Consider the following 26,421-nt stretch of genomic DNA (forward strand, 5'->3'; position numbering starts at 1 on the left):
CTTTGACTTGTCCTTTGCTTTCTGATGTTCTTGTTCAATAAAAAAAGTCAAATGCTTCTTTTTTTTATCGCTTCATACTCATTTTGAAATATCCCCTAATTTTTGTGAGCAGTATATATCATCTTTGGAAAAATGTCTGTTTAAGTCCTTTGCACATTTTTATTTTATTTTTTGCTGTTGAGTCATAAGACGTCTTTATATATTCTGGATGTTTACCCTTTATCAGATAAAGATTTGCAAAATATTTTCTCCCAGTCTATAGGTTACCTTTTCACTCTGTTGATCATGTCCCTTATACACAGAATTTTTAGGTTAGATGTAGTCCTGTTTGTCTATTTTTGTATTTGTTATCTGTGCTTTTGGAGTCATTTCCAAAAATATTATTGTCAAAATCCAACATCATGAAGTTTTCCTTCTATGTTTTTTTTCTAGAAATTTTATAGTCTTAGATTTTTATGTTTAGATATTTAGTCTATTTTTTGTTAATTTTTTTTTTTTTTTTTTGCATTTTTCTGAAGCTGGAAATGGGGAGGCAGTCAGACAGACTCCTGCATGTGCCCAACTGGGATCCAGCTGGCATGCCCACCAGGGGGCGATGCTCTGCCCCTCTGAGGCGTCGCTCTGTTGTATCCAGAGCCATTCTAGTGCCTGAGGCAGAGGCCACAGAGCCATCCTCAGCGCCCGGGCCATCTTTGCTCCAATGGAGCCTTGGTTGCCGGAGGGGAAGAGAAAGACCGAGAAGAAGGAGAGGGGGAGGGGTGGAGAAGCAGATGGGCGCTTCTCCTGTGTGCCCTGGCCGGGAATCGAACCTGGGACTCCTGCATGCCAGGCCGATGCTCTACCACTGAGCCAACCGGCCAGGGCTATTTTTTGTTAATTTTTGTATGTGGTGTAAGGTAAGGGTCCAACTTCATTCTTTTGCATGTGGGCATCCATTTTTCCCAATATCACTTGTTGAAGAGACTGTCTTTTCCTCGTTGAGTGGTGGTATTGCCTTTGTTGAAGATCATTTGACCACATACAAGGTCATTCATTTCAAGGTCTGTCTTCATGCCAGCACAACATTATTTTGCTTACTAGTTTTGTAATATGTTTGTAAATCAGGAAGTGTGAGACCTCCAACTCTTTGGTTCTTTTTCAAGATTGTCTTGGTTATTCAGGGTCCCTTGAGATTCCCTGTGAATTTAAGAAACTTTTCTATTTTTGTTGGGATTTTGATAGCGATTGCAATAAATTGATAGTTTTGGATAGTATTGTCAAATTACTTTAAAGCATGAACATTTGATTATCTCTTGTAAGATATAGCCTATGGACAGAAAACTGCAAATGAACCTTGATTTTGTTTTGTAATCATATTGTTATAATACTACGTCTTTATCTTGAAACATATATAATAGGATAAAGCAAATTAGTAATTATGTTAATGTGTTAGAAACCAAGATTTTCACAAGAAAAAAGGTATAAAAATGAGGTATAAAAGTAAACTTAAAAAGCTTAATAAAAATATTGTAACCCTGAACTGAATGAAAAGATGTAGAAACTCAGATATTAAAATTTTGTTCCTAGCTCCACCCACTGAGGAAATTTAGAAACTAACCCAGTTGCCATGGGCATCCCTAGTCTAAATTGTGGTCTCTATATACCGTTTCCCACTCAAAGTTTTCTCGGAGAAATTGCAAAGTTCAGGTTTGGCAGGAAATGAAAGTGATAGCTTGGGACATCTTGTCACACTGGAAAGCATGAAAATTAATATTGTGTCCAAAGAACACAGTGGCCAGTCAAAGGGGTTCCCTCTGGTTAAAGATGAGATAATTTAAGTATCAAAAAAGAAAAGAAACACATTAAATATATTAATATTCATGAATGCATAATATTTTTTGAGAGATAGGAAGGAAGAAAGATAAGAAGCTTCAACTCCTAGTTGAGTCACTTCAGTTGTTCACCAATTACTTCTCATACAGTGAGCAGGGGGCTCCAGCCAAGCCAATGACCCCTTGGTCAAGCCAGCGACCTTGTGATCATGTCAGTGATCCCATGCTCAATTTGGCAACCCTGTGTTCAAACTGGTGAGCCTGCGCTAATGCTGGACAGCTTGGGGTTTTGAACCTAGAACCTCAGCATCCCCGGTCAATGTTCTATCCACTGTACCACCACTGATCAGGCACATATTTTTTTAAAAACCAACTCATTGAAACTTTTTGTGGGGAACCAGAAGGTAGGGAACCAAGTTAGTAAGAAAACCCCTGAGTAAGGGGAAAGGATCAAGCACCCATCCCGACTTTCTGGCATAAATTTCCCCTTGGAGTCATCAAATAGTTGATGAAGAAAACAGTATTTTCTGATAGAAGAATTCCAATTCATAAACGCTAGAGGAATGATGGAATTTATATAGCACCATTTTCCAATTTCTAATGAAATAATGGATCCAGGCAATGACTATCAATAGCTAACTGCTAAAACCTTGATCAAAATATGAAGGAAACTTTTAATAGTTGGGTCAGGCTAACAGCTGACCACCACACATCGGTCTTGATATCATGCAAAGAAAAAACAGCCTTCAAGTGCCTCCTGATGACTTACAATTGGAAATACATAGCACCTTTCAAGTAAGTCTAACCACCAGTTTTGAGGCTTTTACAGATTAAATGAAGTCTGAGAGCTGCTTCAAAATCAGCCAGTGGTGGGAGGACGTGGGTAGAGGTGAAGCAGAAGGGCCAAGTTGATCATAGCTGGTCCTGGACAACGGTGGATGGGACTCCATCACGTTCATTATGTGTATGTTTCAAAACCTCCAAGTAAAAAGTTTAAAAAAATATATTTGGACTAAAGAACATTTTCTTTTTAATTTGGAAAAAGCACCTGGATTTCTTGCGTGCTCCAGCCTGTCACACATTCTTCCCTTGAGGTTTCACTTGTCACTTTATTTTACAATGAGCTGTGTCAACACAAGCTGGCAGAGGAGTGGTATGTGTGTGTGGCGGAGGGGCTGGCTAAATACTGAGAGGTTGCTGAGGGAGGCCTTTAGTGGTATTATGAATCTTAGCAACTTTTCAGGAACCAAGATTATAATAAGCATTAAGTTTCTAACATCATTCTTTAAAAATACAAATATGTATTATCTAATATGTAGATCTATCTCCCACTAGATTATGTTCTAGGAAAGACCTCTATTTTTTACTTAATGCATCTATAGTGCCTAATATGCTGCCTGGTCTACTGGAATACACAAGGTGGGCAAACATAGGTTACCCTGTAAATACATGAAACAGATTTTGTTCTTATATTATTACTGTATTATTTATTGTATTAGAACTACAAACCTACTCTTTTCCACTTCTATATTTAAAGTTTCTTTTCTATTCTGAAGGATTCAATCTTGTTTTGACTTTTAAAATTTACCTAATTTCAGATATATTTTTCTCATATAACAAATAACAATACACATTCTTTGGTTAACATACCATAGCCTGCTAAGCCATTCAGAAAAATATTTAAAAACAGGGACATCATCTTATTCTTCGAGCCATTGGAATGAATTGGTTTGATTTGCACTCTGAAGATCTCTCCTATCTCCAAGATTCTTTTATTTTATGACAAAGCCATAGTTCTAGAAGCTTGATTCTCACACCTGAAAAGACTAAATTTGGGACATGATCCTGTAGCACATAAGAGGTAAGCCTGAGGAATCCAAACACAGGGTCTGCAGGATGAAAAAAGAGGCTGAGTGCTCATGGGTGATGCTGGTTTGGATGTGGGAGAGGGTCATTCATGTGAGCACAGTCAGTACTGTGTTGGTAAATGTTGAACATCTGGCTGAATTGGGAGAGCCCTAAGTTGTAGCAGTTGTCCACTTCCATTTACACATACTCCCATCCTGGCCAATTTCAAGGTGCATAACTGGCTCTTGCAGATGATACGAGCCAGTTCCAATACTCTGCTGAATGTGTTTTTCAAGATAGCTCATAAACATTTAGTGGGTAAGAGAAAAATAAGAATGCTCCATGCTTAGCAAAAGTACCATTTTGTGAAATTTGATTTCCTTAATTTTAAGTAAGTATGTAACAAGTCACAGTGTAAATGTAGTCTTTTTTGTGGCTTTAGAAAAATCTAAAAGGCACCACTGTGGTATCTTCCATCTAAAATAAACATAAAAACCGAATAAGAAAATCAAAATTTTCCCTTCACCCCACATCTTCCCTGGCTTCTACACTGTTCCTCTTCACAGCAAAACTTGAAATATTTAGTCATTATTTCCACTGCTTCTTCACCTCTCATTTCTCAGCTCACTGCAGAGTCAGTCACAAATGACCTCTGTGTTTCCAAGTCCATTGGTTCCTTCTAAGTTCCTTGACCTCTCAGCAGCATTTGGAACAATTTGCTGTTTTTTCAAGACTCTTTCTTTGGCCTCTATGACACTACTCTCTTCCATCTCTGTTATTAGTTTTCTCTCGTAGGTCCCAGGTCAGTTCTTCATCTAGCCACTCTCCTAAGTGACCTCATCAAATTTTGTGACTTTATCTCATACTATCTGTGTCCACTATGCTTCAGCCTTGCTGCTGGCCTCTCTGTTCCCAAGGGCACTAAATGCATTCTCAGGAACCTCAGGTTCCTGGTACTAATTGTCCTGTTAGCCTGGAATGCTCTTCCCTAAGATCTTCATTTGCTTCCTCATTTCTTTCACTCACCAGCAACTTAAGCTTCACCTCTTCTGAGGAGTTTCCCTAGCATTGTACTAAAGTAGCCACCCAAGTGTTCCCGATTCCATCACCCTGTTTCAGTCTCCTCCAAATACACTGCTAGCCATGTCTCCTGCAGGTGTGCAAGCTCCCCGAGGCAAGAACAGTCAAAGCTCCCTGGCCTCCTGGAGTTTCTATGCTGGTGGGTGAAGTAAAAAAATAAATAAATAAAAAGGTAAAATTATATAGCATATTCGAATATGAAAAGTGCTCGAGAAAAATAAGACTAACAGGGATTGTGTTTCTGGAGGGTTTTGCAATTTTAAACATGATGGTCAGGAAGAGCCTCAGAGATTGGCATTTGAGTAGCCTTGAAGGAAGTAAATGTTCTGAGGTGGGAGTGTGACAAGTCTGCCCAAATGTACCAAGGTCAGCGTGGTTGCCTCAGAAAAAGGGAGGAGGGCTGTAGCATAAGATGGAGTCTGAGTGTGTGGGGCGGGGGCACACTGTGAAATGCTCTTGTAAAAACTTGGATCTCGGAGTGACGTCAGAGAAATGGCGCCGTGAGGAGCGCGACCGACAAATCTCCCCAAAATTTCAACAAATTCATCAACCAGAGACAGAAAAATCTATCCTTGGAGCGTCTAGGAGTCCCACACACTGAAAACAAAGTGCTATCAATAAGACCACCCTCAGATGCCATTAAGAAAAAGGAAATCGAATATCATGGATACAAAAGATACAGAAGTAGCACAGATAGATGTGGGAAAATCTATGGAGAAAAAATTTAATATATTGGAAACCTTGGAGCTAAATGACAATTTAAAATAGAAATCCTAAAAATACTCAGAGATATACAAGAAAACACAGAAAGGCAATTTAGGGAGCTCAGAAAACTCAATGAACACAAAGAATATATTACCAAGGAAATTGAAATTATAAAAACAAATCAAACAGAGATGAAAAACTCAATTCATGAACTGAAAAACAAGATAACAAGCTTAGCAAATAGAACAGGCCAGATAGAAGGTAAGATTAGTGACATAGAAGACAAGCAACTTGAGGCACAACAGAGAGAAGAGAGAGACTCAAAAATTTTAAAAAAATGAGCCTGACCAGGTGGTAGCGCAGTGGATGGAGCGTCCGACTGGGATACAGAACGACCAAGGTTCGAGACCCCGAGGTCGCCAGCTTGAGTGCAGGCTCATCTGGCTTGAGCAAAAAGCTCACCGGCTTGGACCCAAGGTCGCTGGCTCCAGCAAGGGGTTACTTGGTCTGCTGAAGGCCCGCGGTCAAGGCACATATGAGAAAGCAATCAATGAACAGCTAAGAAGTCGCAATGCACAGCGAAAAACTAATGATTGATGCTTCTCATCTCTCTCTCCGTTCCTGTCTGTCTGTCCCTGTCTATCACTGCCTATGTAAAAAAAAAAAAAAAAAATTAAAAAATGAGAAAGCCCTACAGGAATTGTTTGACTCCATCAAAAAGAATAACATAAGAATAATAGGTATATCAGAGGGAGAAGAGAGAGAAAATGGAATGGAGAATATATTCAAACAAATAATAGACGAGAACTTCCCAAGCCTGTGGAAAGAACTAAAGTCTCAAATTCAAGACGCAAACAGAACACCGAGTTTTCTTAACCCCAAAAACCTACTCCAAGGCACATCATAATGAAAATGGAACAAACCAATGACAAAGAAAAAATTCTCAAGGCAGCCAGGGAAAAGAATACAACATATAAAGGAAGGCCTATTAGATTATCATCAAATTTCTCAGCAGAAACTCTACAAGCTAGAAGAGAGTGGACCCCAATATTTAAAGTCCTGAAAGAGAGGAACTTTCAGCAAAGAATACTATACCCATCAAAGCTATCCTTCAAATATGAAAGAGAAATAAAAACATTCACAAATACAGAAGAGATGAGGGAATTTATCATCAGAAAAAACTCACTCCAGGAAATACTGAAGGGGGTTTTCCAACCAGATACAAAGAACAAAACAAAACAAAACCACAAGTAAAAGCTCAACCAAGAACACAATAAAACCAAATTTAAACTGTGACAACAACAAAAAAAAGGGAGGGGGAGAGGACGGAGATTAACAGTACCAAAGGACGATGGAGTGCAGAAACACCCATAAGATAGGGTATTACAATTAATATGGTAGGTACCCTTTTCATTACTTAATGGTAACCACCCTTGAAAAAACCACCACAGAAGCACATGACTTAAAAAAGGTAGCAACAGAGGAAAGAAGTATGGAATACAAACAAACAAAAACAAATGATAGAAAAACAAAAGAGAAGAATCAAACAAGATACAAAACTAACAGAAAGCAATTTAAAAATGGCAATAGGGAACCCACAAGTGTCAATAATTACACTAAATGTAAATGGGTGCAACTCACCAATAAAAAGACAGAATAGCAGAATAGATTAAAAAAGAAAATCCAACTGTATGCTGCCTACAAGAAACACATCTAAGCAACAAGGATAAAAACAAATTCAGCCTGACCAGGCGGTGGCGCAGTAGATAGTATCAAACTGGGATGCGGAGGACTCAGGTTCGAGACCCTGAGGTCGCCAGCTTGAGCATGGGCTCATCTGGGTTGAGCAAAAAGCTCACCAGTTTGGACCCAAGCTATCTGGCTCGAGCAAGGAGTTACTTGGTCTTCTGAAGGCCCGCGGTCAAGGCACATATGAGAAAGTAATCAATGAACAACTAAGGTGTTGGAATGAAAAACTGATGATTGATGCTTCTCATCTCTGTCTGTTCCTGTCTGTCCCTATCTATCCCCTCTCTGACTCTTTCTCCCTGTAAAAAAACAACAACAACAAAAAAAAAACAACAAAAAACAAATTCAAAGTGAAAGGCTGGAAAACAATATTCCAAGCAAGAAACATCCCCAAAAAAGCAGGTTTAGCAATACTCATATCTAATAATGCTGACTACAAGACAGAAAAAGTACTCAGAGACAAAAATGGTCATTTCATAATGATAAAGGGGATATTGAATCAAGAAGACATAACAATTCTTAATATATATGCACCAAACCAAGGAGCACCAAAATATATAAGACAGCTAATTATTGACCTAAAAACAAAAACTGACAAAAATACAATCATACTTGGAGACCTCAATACACAGCTGATGGCTCTAGATCGTTCATCCAAACAGAAAATCAATAAAGATATATTGGCCTTAAATGAAACACTAGAGCACCTGGATATGATAGACAGCTATAAGACACTTCATCCCACAGCGACAGAGTATACATTTTTCTCTAGTGTACATGGAACATTCTCAAGAATTGACCATATGTTGGGCCACAAAAATAACATCAGCAAATTCAGAAAAATCGAAATTGTACCAAGCATATTTTCTGATCATAAAGCCTTGAAACTAGAATTCAACTGCAAAAAAAGAGGAAAAAAATCCCACAAAAATGTGGAAACTAAACAACATACTTTTAAAAAATGAATGGGTCAAAAAAGAAATAAGCGCAGAGATCAAGATATATACAGACAAATGAAAATGACAATACGACATACCAGAATCTCTGGAATGCAGCAAAAGCAGTAATAAGAGGGAAGTTCATATCACTTCAGGCCTATATGAACAAACAAGAGAGAGCCCAAGTAAACCACTTAACTTCACACCTTAAGGAACTAGAAAAAGAAGAACAAAGACAACCCAAAACCAGCCGAAGAAAGGAAATAATAAAAATCAGAGCAGAAATAAATGAACTAGAGAACAGAAAAACTGTAGAAAAAATTAATAAAACGAGCTGGTTCTTTGAAAAGATCAACAAAATTGAAAAACCCTTGACAAGACTCACCAAGGAAAAAAGAGAAGGGACTCATACAAACAAAATCCTAAATGAAAGAGGAGAAATCACCACAGACATCATAGATATACAAAGAATTATTGTAGAATACTACGAAAAACTATATGCCACCAAATTCAACAATCTAGAAGAAATGGATAAATTCCTAGAACAATACAACCTTCCTAGACTGAGTCATGAAGAAGCAGAAAGCCTAAACAGACCAATTAGCAGGGAAGAAATAGAAAAAACTATTAAAAGCCTCCCCAAAAATAAAAGTTCAGGCCCAGACAGTTATACTAGTGAATTCTATCAAACATTCAAAGAAGACTTGGTTCCTATTCTACTCAAAGTCTTCCAAAAAATTGAAGAAGAAGCAATAGTTCCAAACACATTTTATGAGGCCAACATAAGCCTCATACGGAAACCTGGCAAGGACAGCACAAAAAAAAAGAAAACTACAGACCAGTATCTCTAATGAATACAGGTGCTTAAAATACTAAACAAAATACTAGCAAATTGAATACAACAACATATTAAAAAAATAATACATCATGATCAAGTGGGATTCATCCCAGAATCTCAAAGATGGTTTAACATATGTAAAACAGTTAATGTAATACACCATATCAACAAAACAAAGAACAAAAACCACATGATCTTATCAATAGATGCAGAAAAGGCATTCGATAAAATACAACACAACTTTATGTTTAAGACACTCAACAAAATGGGTATAGAAGGAAAGTATCTCAACATGATAAAGGTCATATATGATAAACCATCAGCCAACATCATATTAAATGGCATAAAACTGAGGACTTTCCCCCTTAAATCAGGAACAAGACAGGGTTATCCACTCTTATTTAATGTGGTGCTAGAAGTTCTAGTCAGAGCAATCAGACAAGAGAAAGAAATAAAAGGCATCCATATCAGAAAAGAAGTAAAGGTATAATAACTTTTTGCAGATGATATGATCCTATACATCGAAAACCCCAAAGACTCCACAAAAAGATTACTAGAAACAATAAACCAATACAGTAAGGTCGCAGGATACAAAATTAATATACAAAAGTCCATAGCCTTTCTATATGCTAACAATGAAATATTAGAAAATGAACTCAAAAAAATAATCCCCTTCACAATTGCAACACCAACAACAAAAAAATACCTAGGAATAAACATAACAAAGAATGTAAAGGACCTATATAACAAAAACTACAAAGCATTGTTAAGGGAAATTGAAAAAGATACAATGAGATGGAAAAATATTCCTTGTTCTTGGATAGGAAGAATAAATATAATCAAAATGGCCGTATTACCCAAAGCAATATACAAATTTATTGCAATTCCCATCAAAATTCCAATGACATTTTTTAAAGAAATGGAACAAAAAATCATCAGATTTATATGGAACTATAAAAAACCCTGAATAGCCAAAGCAATCCTAAGGAAAAAGAATGAAGCTGGGGGCATTACAATACCTGACTTCAAACTATATTATAGGGCCACGACAATCAAAACAGCATGGTATTGGCAGAAAAATAAACACTCAGACCAATGAAACAGAATAGAAAGTCCAGAAATAAAACCACATATTTATGGTCAAATAATTTTTGATAAAGGGGCCAAGAACACACAATGGAGAAAAGAAAGCCTCTTCAACAAATGGTGCTGGGAAAACTGGAAAGCCACATGCAAAAGAATAAAACTCGACTACAGCTTGTCCTCTTGTACTAAAATTAATTCAAAGTGGAAAAAAGACCTAAATATAAGACCTGAAACAATAAAGTACATAGAAGAAGACATAGGTACTAAACTCATGGACCTGGGTTTTAAAGAGCATTTTATGAATTTGACTCCGAAGGCAAGAGAAGTGAAGGCAAAGATAAATGAATGGGACTACATCAGACTAAGAAGTTTGTGCTCAGCAAGAGAAACTGACAACAAAATAAACAGACAGCCAACTAAATGGGAAATGATATTTTCAAATAACAGCTCAGATAAGGGCCTAATATCCAAAATATACAAAGAACTCATAAAACTCAACAACAAACAAACAAACAATCCAATAAAAAAATAGGAAGAGGCCATGAACAGACACTTCTCCCAGGAAAAAATACAAATGGCCTGCAGATATATGAAAAGATGCTCATTTTCATTAGTTATTAGAGAAATGCAAATCAAAACTACAGTGAGATACCACCTCACACCTGTTAGATTAGCTATTATCAACAAGATAGGTAAATAGCAAATGTTGGAGAAGCTGTGGAGAAAAAGGAACCCTCATTCACTGTTGGTGGGAATTTAAAGTAGTACAACCATTATGGAAGAAAGTATGGTGGTTCCTCAAAAAACTGAAAATAGAACTACCTTATGACCCAGCAATCCCTCTACTGGGTATATACCCCCAAAACTCAGAAACATGGATACGTAAAGACACATGTAGCCCCATGTTCATTGCAGCATTGTTCACAGTGGCCAGGACATGGAAACAACCAAAAAGCCCTTCAATAGAAGTCTGGATAAAGAAGATGTGGCACATATACACTATGGAATACTACTCAGCCATAAGAAATGATGACATCGGATCATTTACAACAAAATGGTGGGATCTTGATAATATTATACGGAGTGAAATAAGTAAATCTGAAAAAAACAAGAACTGCATGATTCCATACATTGGTGGAACATAAAAACGAGACTAAGAGACATAGACAAGAGTGTGGTGGTTACCGGGGGTGGGGGGGAAGGGGGCACAGGAGAGAAGGAGGGAAAAGGGAAGGGGGAGGGGTGGGGCACAAAGAAAACTAGATAGGTGACAGAGGACAGCCTGACTTTGGGTGATGGGTATGCAACGTAACTGAATGACAAGATAACCTGGACATGTTTTCTTTGAACATATGTACCCTGATTTATTGATTTCACCCCATTAAAATTAATAAAAATTTATTTATAAAAAAAACAAACTTGGATCTCTACTCAAAGGATAAGCAAAGGCTACTGGGAGATTTTAGTAGAGGAGTAACATTGTGTGGATTATACTTTGTCATCACGTCTCTGGCTGCTGGTTGAGAGTAGATTACAGGGAGACAAGGGAGGTTTTTGCAATAATCCAAGGAAGCGATGTGGGACCTCCAAATATTTATGTCCCTTCTTGTTGTGGACCGTTAATGGCAAAAAGCCATTATAGATTCGAGACTTGGCAGGGGGCTAAGTTCTCCCCCCTCCATCTCCATATTTGGCTATGATGCTGAGTATTTGCACCCCTCCACTTCTTTCCTTGGGTTGCAGGAAGCAATATACATGCCCTTCCTCTGACTCTTTGTTTGTTTCAGATGTTTGTAAATTTCACTAATGTATCCTGTTTTTGCCTTGGGAGAGTCCCTGTCTTAGTCTTTGATGTGCAACTTTGTATCAGGGTCCTTGATTTGCATAGGTCTATATAATAAAGCGAACTGGGGCTATGAGGCACTCAGATGCTGCCAGGCAGTTTGAGGAGTCCTCCCGGTCCCATTGGTTTTGTTTTGACAAGTGTGTTTCCTCAATTCCGCACCGTTATTTGGAGCCGCGCTGGTCCGCGGCAAGTGGCGCCTGAACAGAAGACTTGAGTATGAGTACGAGGAAACTAAAACTGAAGGAAGGTGACGGAACTCCCCAAAGTAAAGTGCGCACAGTGAGTAAAGAAAGTTTTTGGGGAAAGTGTAGTTGGGAGTAAAAGATTATGGGACAGATAGGGTCAAAAGTAAGGGACCTTTATGTAGGAATGTTTCCGTATGAAGACAAATCATTGTTTTAAGAGTATCAGGGTGAACTGGAAACAGAGGGATGTGAAAATGAGGATAACTTGGAGTCTGAGGATAACAGGGGGGATGAAAAATCCGTGGCTATGGCTGCCTTAGCCGTGGGGCCTCCGCTGCCCTCAGCTCCTTCCTACATTCAACCCTCTGCTCCTCCATTCCCTTATCAGGCTGATTACCAGGCTCGAAATGTAGGGGAAACAATAAATGATGGCTTTACCCATTTTCCTGTTGTAGAAATACAGGATGATACAGGGAGACTAGTGCGAGAACATGAACCTGTATCTTTTAGAGCTCTGAAAGAGCTTAAACTTGCTTGTGTTCAGTATGGGCCTACTGCCCCTTTTTCACTTGGTTTATTAGATTCTATTAGTACAAAAGCTCTTCACCCAAAATGACTGGAAGGTGATTGCTTGTGCTTGTCTCTCAGGGGGTGATTATTTGCTGTGGAAGTTGGACTTTCATGAAAGAGCTGTTGAGGTAGGAGAAAAATCTCAGCATAGTCAACCTGAGCTGCCAGTTACAGTGAATATAGAATTTGAGAATGGATAGGAGACTCAAGTATTAGGAAAATTTCATCTTTTTCTGTCATGGGCTGATTTTCTTTAATGTTTTGACTGAGGTCTTCTGAACTATCATTTTGTTTCTTTCTTGTTCTTTGCCTGGAGGTTGAGGCAGGGGACCTGTGTTGGATCTGACTATGGAAAATATCCCAGCAGCTGCCAAGAGCAAATTTTCTCGGGGAGATTTTGTTTAGTCACATCCTTCAGTCCCTCTGTAAGAAAATGCCCTGACTAATATCAGGCAGGCATCTTTCTAATCTGGATGTGCTCTGAAATCCCGGGTTTCTCTCTGGTTTGTCTGGTTCGTTTAATTCTTGTCTCTGTTTAGTCTTTGCTTAATGTTGTCAAAATGTGTCTGTTTTTAAGGTCTGAATTAAGTTTGTTTTTGCATGCAAAAATTGGAAATGCTGACTCTAATATTTAGAAAAAATAAAATGTTTTAGAACTTGTAAGGAGTGCTCATTTAAATTTAAATAGAATAGAATGTAGATCCTTAAGTCTTACTGATTTGGCTAGTGCATTGTGAGGTGTGTTCAGTTAGGAGCCAAATAGCAACTTAAGTATTAGGAAACTCCTGCAAATCTTCTTTGTCATGCTCTTTTTACTTTAAATTTTTTGAATACTGATGTACAGGGTCATTCAGCAGCAGAGAGACTCTGGAACCCTGCAAGGAAAGCCTTCCCTGAAGTGCGATGGAGGGACCTGCTCACAGGAATCTGGCAAGGGCCAGACCCTGTTCTCTTATGGGGCCGAGGATATGTGTGTGTTTTTCCTAGGTCTGCTGAAGCTCCTCGGTGGATCCCTGAATGACTGGTGAGACACCATGATTCTAGATGAGAGACTCATTTCACAAGAGCAATTGTATGAGGCTTATTTTACTATGATCTCTTCCCTTTCTCAATTATTATTATCTAATTTTTTAATGTTTTAGATCATTTTATTTTCCTGCTCCATTGCTTGAAAGGAGGGCGAAAGGGGGGCCTGATTTGGGTATTGCTGAATAGAAATCTCATACGGCTGTCTTGAGATTTTTCGAGAGAGATCTCTGTTTAATATATATCCTTATTACATTCCTATTAAGGTAGCCCTACTTAAGATCAAGCAGGCCATAGTTTAATCTCTAAAACCCCGGGTTTCACTCTTGATTTGTGTGATTGTATGTGAAGTCTTTGTATAATGTCTAAGTGTTTTTGTTTATAAGGCCTGAATTAAGTCCCTACATGAAAAGTAACAATGATGATAGTTTTGGAAGTGCCGGCTCTAGTATTGAAAACAAAATAGGGATAATTTCATTTCCCTATATAAATATAATTTTGTTTGGAACAAGTAAAGCGCGCTCATTTTGGATCCAAAAGACTTGCTGGTTTGGCCAGGCTGCTCCAGGCCACAAGTGAAAGGCTTGAAGCAGCATAAATTTACATAATAAAAGTGTAAAGATTTTTTTTTTACTATAGAATAATGAAGATCACACTGGGATTTTCCAGTTTTGATATGTACTCTTTAAGGTGCCTGTTAATTAATATTAAGGGGGTGTTTTGATAAGTGTGGGAATGTTGCTTGAAGGTGCATTTACTCTATTTTTGTTAAAAGTTAACAAAGTCAAGAATTTCTTGCAATCTTTGAAGTCAAAATATTGTAAAGTGTGCTTAACATTTGCTTGAAGATTCAATTGTAAATAATAAGAAGGGGGGGGGGGAGTCATGTCCTGGAGCTCCTGCAGGTCTACCCTGTTACACTTTTTACTTCAAACAATTTCTTCTGAATGCTGATATACAAGAGATGTCAAATTTTTTGTCCTGCAAACTACTACCCCTTTTTTTAATTTTTATTTGATCCCAGCTAATAACACTGTTTTGTTCTTTTCTGAATAGCTCCAGATATATAGGCAGATAGGGACTCTCAAGCCCCTCAGCGAGATCATCTGAGCATGGCTTTTAAGGTACGAAGAGGCAGAAAAAAGCCCAAAGGAGATCAGGTAAAATACTAGCTCTTGGCATACGCCCTCAGAGGCTCCAACGCTCCAACTGGAACTTCATCAGGGCCTTGCTTCAATAGTGGAAAGGATGGTCATTTGAGCCAAAGCCTGCCAGGCTTACATGCCTTTGCTGTGAGGAAGAAGGGACACACTGGAAGGTAGGCTTCCCCCTCACTCCTCTAAGGGAGGGTTCAGTCTCTTCCAGCCCTGCTCCAGCCACCTGTGACCTAACCCTGCCCAGAATACTGGGATTTGCCACTGAAGGCTAAAAGGTGCCCAGGGCCGTCGGCCCCATCTAGGACACTGTGGACAAGCCTGGGGTATTTCTTCCAAGTAGCCGGTAGACTGGTCTCATTTACACAAGGGCCATTTAACTATGTCTTGCCTGAATATTCAGGTTTTTTATTTTTCCCTCGAAGATCTCTGTTGTGGGTATTGATAGTCCTGTTTTCTGCTGCTTTGTTTAATATATAGTCTTTCCTTTATTCCTCCTGCCTCAATGCCCCACTCATATTTTAGGCTAGGACCTACTCCTAATTCAGAGCTTCTTTTTTCTTTTTTTGCCAACTTACAAATTTACCTCTGCCACCCAGCTTAGTGTATCCCAAGGTTCTCCTCACCACCTCATGGCTCTAAAGCTCCAGTATAGGACCCCTGGGTTCATCTTTCCAGTTTAAAGAAAACGGAAGCTCCGTCTTCATGCGTGCTGTGGATGGCTTTTCCAGTCTACCTGGGTCATTACCAGCTAGAAGCAGTGGTCATTGGGACTTTGACGCTAACTGCAGAGTGTGGAAGTGTGACGGCAATTCCAGTGCCATGTGGACTTCTCCTGAATGTGGACTTTTCCTGGACTCCTGCTCCTGTGACAGTTTTTGATGGACTGAACTAGGGTTGGGTTGCATTTGCAGAGATTTGGAATGGTGTTGGTGCCAACTTGGACTTGGTGAACACTTTAAGGACATTACTCTTTTATAGATTCTTGTTGTATTAGCTTAAAGAGTTTGCTTAAAGGCTTTAATCACTGTGATGTATTAGTATACTTGTTTTGGGTATCTGTTAGCATTGGCTATACTAATTTTGTGTTTGTTCTGTATTTTTTCCGTCTGCCTCCAAATTAGAAAATCAAATGAGTGCAAATCTCAGCACACAAATTAAAAAGAAAAGGGGGATATATTGTGGACCGTTAATGGCAAAAAGCCATTATAGATTCGAGGCTTGGCAGGGGGCTAAGTTCTCCCCCCTCCATCTCCATATTTAGCTATGATGCTGAGTATTTGCACCCCTCCACTTCCTTCCTTGGGTTGCAGGAAGCAATATACATGCCCTTCCTCTGACTCTTTGTTTGTTTCAGATGTTTGTAAATTTCACTAATGTATCCTGTTTTTGCCTTGGGAGAGTCCCTGTCTTAGTCTTTGATGTGCAACTTTGTATCAGGGTCCTTGATTTGCATAGGTCTATATAATAAAGCGAACTGGGGCTATGAGGCACTCAGATGCTGCCAGGCAGTTTGAGGAGTCCTCCCGGTCCCATTGGTTTTGTTTTGACAAGTGTGTTTCCTCAATTCCGCACCGTTATTTGGAGCTGCGCTGGTTCGCGGCACCTTCTCTGCATCAAGAAATGTCCTGTAAGGAAGGTACAGTCATCCCCTTACCAACTGTGAACTGTGGTCTGAAAATATTAAATGGAAAATTCCATAAACAAACAATTCATTAGTTTGAAATTGCTGCATGATAGCCATGCTTGTGTTCAAGTCACCCTTATTTTACATGATTTTTATTACAGCCTTTTTATAGTTCTGTTTTATTAGTCTTTAATCTGTTACTGTGCCTCATTTATAAACTTTATCACAGGTAGGTATGTATTGGGAAAATATAGTATTCATAGGGTTTGGTACTGTCTGTGGTCCCAGACCTCCTCTGGGGGTGCTGGTTGGTATCTTTGCAGATAAGCCCTTTGTATACTTGTAATACTTAGTGCTAAGCTCATTAAACAAAACAGGGATTAATGAGGGGGTTATTTCTAAGCGTAAATTCTTAGGATTTGTGCATCTTTTAATCAGAAATCACTTCACCAACACTGGATTTCTGTCACTTGTATTAGTTCCATTGCACCTAAATCTCACCTACCAATGAAATAGAACACAGATGTATTTAGTATTTCAGCTTAGTTTATAAAGGAGAGGTACTAAACCCAGGCAAACTTGTGAAGAGATTCAATCGCTTCTTACTTTATCAATAATCTAACACGTCCGGTGTCTAGTGCAAAGCAGCCCACTAGGCACTGTTCCTCACACATAGACAAATTCCTCTTCTCAATTTGCAATGGAGCTGGACAAATAAAACATGCAAAGAAAGACAAGTCCAGGTCTAAGGTAGTGCGTGTCAAGGGTTAATGTAGCAATTTACGTTGGATCCTTAAGGGTGAATCAAACTTGGAGCATCAAAGGGAAGAGGAGAGAAAAGTAATAGCAAATCAGACCTGAGGTCACTGGTATGGGATGTGTAATGAATCCTTCAATTTAAATAAATTAAAAAATAAAAACAAAAGCCACAGAGAGGAAGGGACCATAGCAGTGACACGAGAACGTGTCTGCTTAAAGCAAACGGGTAAAAATCAAGCAGAGACAGGTAGGAATGGAAGAGGGGCTGAGGAACGCTAGCCATCGCCCCACCCCCGCGGCACACGTGACCCCGCCCCGCCCACTCGCGCTCCGCACGTGGCCCGCAGACGCGCAAAACTTAGAAAACACAGTGCAGAAGGGTGGAGATCTGCGTAGGCAGGGGCTGCCAGGGTAGTCCAGACAGCGGGGGCGGGGCTCAGGGCTTGGCGCCCCCTGCCCTGACACCCAAAGGAGCGGCCCGAGGACGCCTCCAGTCGGGTTGCCCTGGGGCACATGGCGTGGACTGTGGTCTGGCGCAGACAAGGAAACGACACTGCGCCCACGGAAGACCAGAGACGCGCCTGTGGTCCCCGCGGGGCCTGGGCGGTGCACCCCGGCGGCGCGAAGCGCCCTCCCTCCCAAACCGGAGGCCGGCGACACGGAGCGGACGGGGCACTCCCTCCGCCGCACCCGGACGACTGGGAAGAGGCAGCCAGTCCGCCCAGGGATCTTTAAAAACAGAGTCTACTCTCGTCCTTGCCATCCCGCTGCCAGGCGGTGTGGGAAGTCGGCTGCGTGGCCGCGGACCGGAAACGGCGTCGGGCTGACCGCCCTCGCGCACGGTGGCCGGCGGAAGCTGGCGGAAGAGGACAGCGCGCGGTGCCGGAAGTCCACTGCCCGAGTGCCTGCGACACCTGCCCGGTGAGTTGGCTGTCGGGGGAGTGTCGGCCGCGGAGGGGATGCGGCCGTCGCTGTCCCCAGTCACAGTTGACGGGTGAACACGTCTCCGGTCAGCCTGGCGGCGCGGAGGTCCCGCCGCAGGCCGGGTTGCCTGGTCGCCGCGTCACCTGCTTCCTGCGGCCGAGGCCGACAACCTGGGGAGCTTTCCTACCCCGACGTTTAGGTGACAGAGTGTTAAGTTTGGTGACAGACCCCGGGGGGTCCCCGCGCTCGCTGTGAACGCGCCCGGTGAGCGGCCGAGTCACTGGCCGGCCTGTAAAACGCGAGGAAACACTGGTTGCCCCAGCTGCGTTGACGCTCCGGGAACGGAACGACGGCTTCCTGCTAGGCGTGCCTGTCCCCGCGTCTCTCCGGGAGCCGGGCTCCGCAAGCCTGGCTTGGCCCCGCGTGATCCGTGAGGTGGCCCCAGCTCGTCTGCGGCCTGGCCGCTGCCTCTCGCACTGACTTCTAACCCGGACCCAGTGCCAGCCGCGTCTGCGCATGCTCTCTGCGGGCGGGAGGGGGGCGGAAGGCATCCAGGACGCTTGAGGTTCGTTTCTCTTTCGGTTCCAGAGTCAAGTCTTCCCCGGAGCTTTTAAGTGTACCGACGGGTCTTTGACCGTATAGCTGAAGTCCCGCATGAGTTAGTTTGGGGTGTGCGGAACAGAGACTACTCACCCCTGTCACCACAAAGCTTGTGCGGTGTCAGTGACTGTCCCCATAGCTGTGTGCTGCAGCCGCGTGACTGTTCTGTAACTGGAAGTTTGTTTTTAAAAAACTGGCTGATACTCCCCGCACCACACACACTTTTTTTTTTTTTTTAGTCAACAGGAAAACTATTTTATTAATATTCAAGAGATTGGGTTTTTTCTTTTGACTTATTTAAATTAGGAGCAACCTTTTTTTATTAATTATTAATAATTGCTCAGATTGGGTTTTTTCTTTTGACTTATTTAAATTAGGAGCAACCTTTTTTTATTAATTATTAATAATTGCTCAGATTGGGTTTTTTCTTTTGACTTATTTAAATTAGGAGCAACCTTTTTTTATTAATTATTAATAATTGCTCAAATATAAAGCACTTGCATAATTAATATTTAATTAACGTAATTCTCAACAAACCTGTGAGTAAGAGCTATGCTCATTTTACAGATGAGAAAAGTTAAATGACTATCTCAAGATAGTTGTATGCTATTATTTTAGGGATTTATTTTCTTTTAATTTTTCCATTGATGGAGGGGTATGGGGAAGAGAGAGAGAGAAACATCAGCTTGTTCCTCTTAGTTGTGCACTCATTGGTTGCTTGCTTGCTTGATTGATTGATTGAGAGAGGGTGGCAGGGAGAGAGACAGGAAGATCAAGCTGCTCCTGAATATGCCCTGATGGGGTAATCGAATTGGCAACCTCCACACTCCAGGTGGATGCCCCAACCAACTGAACAATACGTCCAGGGCTTAATTTTTATTGATTTTTAGAGAGACAGAGAGAGGGGAGGGGGAAAGGAAGCATTTGTTGTTCCACTCGGTTGTGTGTTTTTTGGGTGCTTCCTGTGTGTGCCCTGACTGGTGATCAAACCCACATCCCTGTCAGGACACTTCGTTCACTGAACTACCTGGCCAGGGCCTAAAGTTCAATGCTAGAAGTTTTCTACTGATGTAATTTTTAAACCAGTATTATCTGCATTTATAATCGAAAATTATTTAGTATATAAGTATATTAGGGGAGAATTGGGGTTAGATCTTTGATTGTAATAGCATTCTGTTATTTGGTAAATATCAGTAAAATAACTTATAATTTAAATTTAAGAATAGTTATATGAATAAAAATGATGCATTTTCTTTCACTTTGTTTTGATTTTACACAGGGCACCTGCCTCAGTTTCAATCTGGGAAGCCATTAAATGAATGCTTAAAACCTTAGGTCATACAGAGAAGAGAGACCTCAGTCAACAGTAAAGTGGAAAAGAAGGATGTTGTCCTTAAACAACCTACAGAATGTCATCTATAACCCGGTAACTGATTTCTCTGAAATCACTTTTCACCAGTGAAAGGGGCTCCAGCAGATTGAGTGACCCCTTGCTCAAGCCAGTGACCTTGGGGTCTGTGACCCCACACTCCAGCTGGTGAGCCCATGCTCAAGATGGTGACCCTCGGGTTTTGAACCCGGGTCCTCAGCTTCCCAAGCTGACACTCTGTTCACTGCACCCCTGCCTGGTCAGGCCATAAGACATCATTTTAAAAGGAAAACATATTTCTTATACTATAAGTTTTAAATTAGACATGTTCATGAGAAGTTAATGTCTCACTTTTTCCCTCTTCATTTAAAATGCTGCTTCTCACTTGAGAAGTGGTGAGATGGAGAATGAAAAATTACAGGTCTTGTCCTAGCCTGAGGCTGACCCAGGAACCCTTGAATGGCAGTAGTTGCTCGAAATTTCAGTGCACATCCCGGGAAATACCGAGCTTGTTTTAGTTTTACGTGGTTGAAGCAGTTTCTATGTATCTGGAGCTGAATCCTGAATTTAGGTCTGAAGTAGAGTTGCTGCCTTTTTTTTTTGTAAATCCCCCAAGAAACTCTTAGGGAAATAGGGAGTATGAGGCCCTAAACCAGTCTAATAATGTAAATGAGTTCAACTTTTTGTTATTTACTTTGTGGATACAACTGTTTTTCCTCTTGAGTTGAATGACTGCCATGTAAAGCAAACTTGGCTTTAGACAGAGTCTTCAGTAGTTCTTGATTTAATGAGGAAAGAAGATTTACTGAACTTGAACTCAGAGACATTTAAAATGATTTTGTGCATCTTAGAGTTCAAACCGTCTTAAAATGGTGGACTTTCTGCAGTGATTTATAAAAGCAGGCCACCTGCCAAGGGTGACTGAAGTGTAACCCTGAATGGAGCCAGGAGGAGGAGTGGGCTTGTGGGCTACACTGCTCAGTGCTGGCCTGATACACAAAGATGTCGTATTGGTCTGGTCTTTAGAAAATCATTTCATAGGCTAAAAACCCTGCATACCTTGACATTTCCTGATGAAGGGAGCCTGAAGTCATGCTGCTGTACAGCAGCACATGCATGCATTCAGGGCTCCCAGATGGCCTCAGTGCTGTTCCCAGGATGGTCCGTAATAACAAGTTTCCAAAGTAAATGTTTTTTGGCACATAGCTTTTTTTTTTTTTTTTTTTTAAGTTTCTCTGTTTTATAGTCAGTTCTCACAAGCAGGAAATGATAAAGGTGGACTGACCTGAATGGCAAAAATAACATTTTAACATGTCTTTAAATTTCACTTATTATTAAATACTCCTTTTTTCTTTTCTTTTTTTAAAGATTTTATTTATTGATTTTACAGATAGAGGAGGCGTGGGGGGGGGGGGGTGAGAAGTGTAAACTCATAGTTGCTTCACTTTAGTTGTTCATTGCTTGTTATATGTGCCTTGACCCGGCAAGCCCAGAGTTTTGAACTGGCGACCTCAATGTCAGTGTTCCAGATTGACACCTAATCCACTTCTCCACAACAGGCCAGGCTGTTGTTGCATACTCTCTAACATTCAGTCCCAGCGTGTTACATGTCAGCTCTTCTGTTTGCAGCTAATTGCTCTTCAGTATTCAAAAGACCATAGGAAAAAAGAGGTCACATATAACTTAGATATTTTAGGTTAATCAATTAGGACATTGTACAAGATAGACTTTTTCTTATGGTTATTTTGTTAGTGATCAGTTCAAGCAGTGGGAAAGTGTTTATTGTGTTTCTACTATATTTTTTATTAAGTATTATGAAGACAAAGCACTGCCAGCTTTTTATGTTTATTTCTTAATGTTTTAAAAGTTTTGGTCCCATTGGTAATAAATTTTGTAATTCTGTCCATATTAACTCTTCTTGGAAAAGATAAATTGTATAGCTGGCGTATGTACTTTTTTTTGTATTTAATACATTTCATTGACTAGTTCAATTAATAGATTCCCAAGGCTTAAGAAAGCCAGGCTCATTAATCTTTCAATTTAAATTCAGTGAATAATTTGGAAGACATTATCTTTATATCAGAAATGCTCTCCCTGAAATGTGTATATTGTCTGACAACTCAGTATCTGCCTAGGCAGTTTATTTATTTTATTAGGTCTTAAAATGGGATTAAGAAGTTATTGTTCCAAGTTAATAAACCACTTTTAACATTAATTCCACCTGATGCTGAAAAGCTCACGGGGCCAGTTTCCTTAGCAACTGTGCTTCCTTTCTCCTTAGTAATCTAAATCCTCCCTGTCTCCCTTCAATTTTTTTTTTTTTTTTTTTTTTTTTTTTTTTACAGGGACAGAGAGAGAGTCAGAGAGGGATAGATAGGGACAGACAGACAGGAATGCAGAGAGATGAGAAGCATCAATCATCAGTTTTTCGTTGCGACACCTTAGTTCTTTGATTGCTTTCTCATATGTGCCTTGACCACGGGTCTTCAGCAGACCGAGTAACCCCTTGCTTGAGCCAGCGACCTTGGGTCCAAGCTGGTGAGCTTTTTGCTCAAGCCAAATGAGCTGGCACTCAAGCTGGCGACCTCAGGGTCTCAAGCCTGGGTCCTTCCGCATCCCAGTCCGACGCTGTATCCACTGCGCCACTGCCTGGTCAGGCTCTCCCTTCAATTTAATCTTAAACCATGAAACAAAAATCTTACTCTTTAACCTCTGAGGTCCCTTCTAGCCTTTGCTTCCTGTTGCTCTGTGGCTTACCTCCTTCTTGAGAGAGAGACCATTTCTGCTGCCGTGTCCCCACCATAGCCCTGCCCTCTGACTTTTTACTTTTTCTTAGTTGCTGTATTGTCTTTACCAGTCTTCTTTACCTTCTCTCTTTCATGTCTTCACTGATCATCTTGAGTCCTTTTTGAGCATACTTACAATCTGCTTACAGTTTTGGCCTTTTACCTAAGGTTAATCGCCAGCTCTCAGATGCCCTGCCAACCCTTCAAGGCTGAATTTAAAACTAAACTTGCGGCTTCCTCCCTGAGCCAGCTTCCCTTTTGTGGTTTTCCATTTCCATCAGAGTCCTTCTGCCATTAACTCCTACCTCCTCTCAGGCTACCAGGCTCTCAACAATTTGAAGATAATCTCTTGGCTCTGGCCGGTTTGTTCAGTGGATAGAGCATCAGCCTGGCATATGGATGTCCCAGGTTTGATTCCTAGTCAGGGAACACAGAGGAGCGACCATATGCTTCTCCCCCATCCCTCCTTCTCTCCCAGTGGCTCTATTGTTTATAGCATTGTTCTGGGGTGCTGAGGATAGCTTGGTTGGTACCAGTGCGTTAACTTCAGGTGCCAAAAATAGCTTGGTTGATATGAGCATTGGGCCCAGATGGGGGTTGCCAGTAGGTCCTGGTTGGGTTGTATGTGGGAGTCTGTTTCACTATCTCCCCTCCTCTCACGTAAAAAAAAAAAAAAAGTCTCTTAAAATTTTTAAGTTCATTTATCTCAAACGCAGTGGCTTTTCCTTTTTATTTTTATTTTAGTGAATGGAGAGGAGGCTTTTTTTTTCCATGCCTGAGGCAGAGGCCAGGGAGCCATCCCCAGCGCCTGAGGCTACCTTTGCTCAAACCATTCGAACCATGGCTGCAGGAGGGGAAGAGAAGGGAGCAGGGTGGAGAAGCAGAGGGTCACTTCTCCTGTGAGCCGTGACCAGAAATCAAACCCAGGACATCCACACACTGCGCCGACACTCTACTGCTGAGCCAACCGGCCAGGGCCTATTTATTCTTATTTTGACCATCAGAGCTATCTTGGATAGACTGTAGCATGTATGTCATGACTTGGGTTAGCTTGGCATAAGGCGTGCTAATGTCTGGCCAGGTGCCCCCATGTGGAAGAGGGGATGGGTGTGAGGCACGAGGTGCACCCACAGAACACAGGTTCCAGCCAATGGAGTCAGCTTAGGGGCCGGGGAATGACAAAGTCTGTGTCAAGCCCCAGACACAGAAAGGCTGTGTTCTGAGTGGTGAGGGGCAGGTTAAGACCCAAATACTGTGTGAGAGCACCTCTTACAGCTTGAGTCCACAGATGAACCAGGCCAGGATGCCAGGGTAAATGGACACCAGACCTTGAGATATCCCCAGGCACCCTGAGCTCTCTCTGAGCTCAGATCCTTAAGTCTCTGAGTTCTTGCATGTCTAGCAGTGTGGTGTGGGTTGCAGTCTGGAAGCCCACATCCCAGGTGTGGATGAGTCCCCTCTACAGGCAGTAAGGGTCTTCATCTCCATCAGCGTTGGCTTAAGGAGAGGTCATGATCCAGCTGTTGGTTGGAATGTTGGGGCGAGGGGTGACATTGCAACAAGCTGTTTTCCTATTTATCAGAATTACTCTGTTCAGACATTTTATTTCACAAAATCCCCAACCAAGTAAGAAGTATTGTGGGAATGTTTATATTGTGTCTTTTCCCTAGGAACTGAGTTTGCAGATATTATGTAGCTGTTTGAATAGCGAGGATGACTTAGAAGATGCTAAGTTGAGCAGATTTATATGTGATAAAAATGTAGTGCTTAAAAATGTTGTCTTTAAATTTTATGTAAAAGTACCTTTGTTAAAATTATAATATTTCCCTAGATAATCCCCTATGTTGGGACCATTCCTGAGCAGTTGGAGCCTGGAACTTTGATTGTTATTCGTGGGCATGTTCCTGGTGATTCGGACAGGTAAACTTGTTGTATTAGTTGAAAAAGAATATGAATAAATGGTCCCTTTGTGACTGCGGGGCAGTAACAAAAGATAACATGGGAGACATATTTTGGTATTTGAGGACTGATTTTGCTTTTCGGTATCCTGGCCCAGATGCTGAGATGAAAATGAGTGACTGGAATAAAGATTAGTTGGGTTTTTTATTTTATTGCTGTAAGTCTGATCTCATTATAAAGAATCGGATATATATAGTGAATGAGGGGAACTGTTGTCATATAATAGGGACAAAGTCCAGTTATGGGGTCATTCCCACAGCATCTCTTAAGGTTTGCTTTGGATGGTTTTATCTAATGCTTACTGTGGGTACAAATGGTGGATGAAGCCATATGTTAGAGCTGGGGTCAGGCCAATGTGGTCACTGCCCACGTAATTGGTTTAAGTGAGATGTGGAAGTCAAGCCTAACGGAAACAGTTCACATTTTAAGGCAACTCTCTTGAGTCTTAGAGAAGCAGGCGTCTTCTGGCTGCCGGTTGTGCTGTCACAGGGTGAGCTCCTCTTTCCAGTGACTCTTGGCATGAGAACTGCAGCCCTCACATCGAGTTTTGGGTTGCTGGGTGGGCGCATGTGCTGTCTGGGGGAAAGAGAAGAGGGTGGGCGAAAGGCAGATGTCACCCAACTTTCAGGGCAGTTTCTGATAGTTTCCCTGAACATGGGCTCCCTCCTCAGCGGAGCTTTACCACATGAGCATGCGCGCTGCAAGAGAGGCGGGGCTGGAGGCTCCTCCTGGACAGAGGGGCCCAGCTACAGCGTAGGGCAGGGGTCCCCAAACTTTTTTCACAGGGGGCCAGTTCACTGTCCCTCAGACCGTTGGAGGGCCAGACTATAAAAAAAACTATGAACAAATCCCTATGCACACTGCACATACCTTATTTTAAAGTAAAAAAACAAAACGGGAACAAATACAATATTTAAAATAAAGAACAAGTAAATTTAAATCAACAAACTGACCAGTATTTCAATGGGAACTAGGCTCCTCTTGCTGACCACCAATGAAAGAGGTGCCCCTTCCGAAGTGCGGCAGGGGCCGGATAAATGGCCTCAGGGGGCCGCAGTTTGGGGACCCCTGGCGTAGGGTCTGCTACTAAGGACGAAGCACAGGAAGGGTATTTAGGGTGTGTGGGTGAAGGAGCAGAGGATCAGTCCTATGTTCAGCTGGATTTACACGCTGTTGGGCCCCTCCCTGCAGCCTTCCTCCTGAGGACTCAGAGCCCCGTTGTTTCTTTGCTCGCACAGATTCCAGGTGGACTTACAGAGTGGCAGCAGTGTGAAACCTCGAGCTGATGTGGTCTTTCACTTCAACCCACGTTTCAAAAGGTCCAACTGCATTGTTTGCAATACTCTGAAAAATGAAAAATGGGGATGGGAAGAGATCACCTACGACATGCCGTTCCAAAAAGAAAAGTCTTTTGAAATTGTGATTATGGTGCTGAAAGACAAATTTCAGGTAGGTTTTGGAGAATGAAAGCTGAATCCTCATTCATGAAAGTAAGTGCATGGGAAGCTTTTCTTTTTTTTTTTTTTTTTGCATTTTTTTTTTGCATTTTTCTGAAGCTGGA

The 26,421-nt window shown here is 41.3% G+C and overlaps 1 protein-coding gene across 2 annotated transcripts in view; it reads left to right on the plus strand.

Annotated features, from left to right (window-relative positions):
• The first annotated feature begins 17,555 nt into the window (after window positions 1-17,555).
• Window positions 17,556-26,421, plus strand: part of LGALS8 (galectin 8) — a 64,756-nt gene continuing 55,890 nt past the window's right edge. Inside the window, exons 1-4 of one of the 2 annotated variants that reach the window (XM_066383705.1) lie at window positions 17,556-18,143; window positions 20,026-20,172; window positions 24,733-24,821; window positions 26,099-26,309. In XM_066383705.1, the coding sequence (XP_066239802.1) occupies window positions 20,131-20,172; window positions 24,733-24,821; window positions 26,099-26,309 (342 nt within the window). In that variant the 5' untranslated portion in view covers window positions 17,556-18,143; window positions 20,026-20,130. The remainder of the gene's footprint in view (window positions 18,144-20,025; window positions 20,173-24,732; window positions 24,822-26,098; window positions 26,310-26,421) is intronic. The other variant, XM_066383703.1, reaches the window with a different exon arrangement.

The sequence above is a fragment of the Saccopteryx leptura genome, chromosome 1, assembly GCF_036850995.1.
Source record: "Saccopteryx leptura isolate mSacLep1 chromosome 1, mSacLep1_pri_phased_curated, whole genome shotgun sequence".
Classification (NCBI taxonomy): domain Eukaryota; kingdom Metazoa; phylum Chordata; class Mammalia; order Chiroptera; family Emballonuridae; genus Saccopteryx; species Saccopteryx leptura.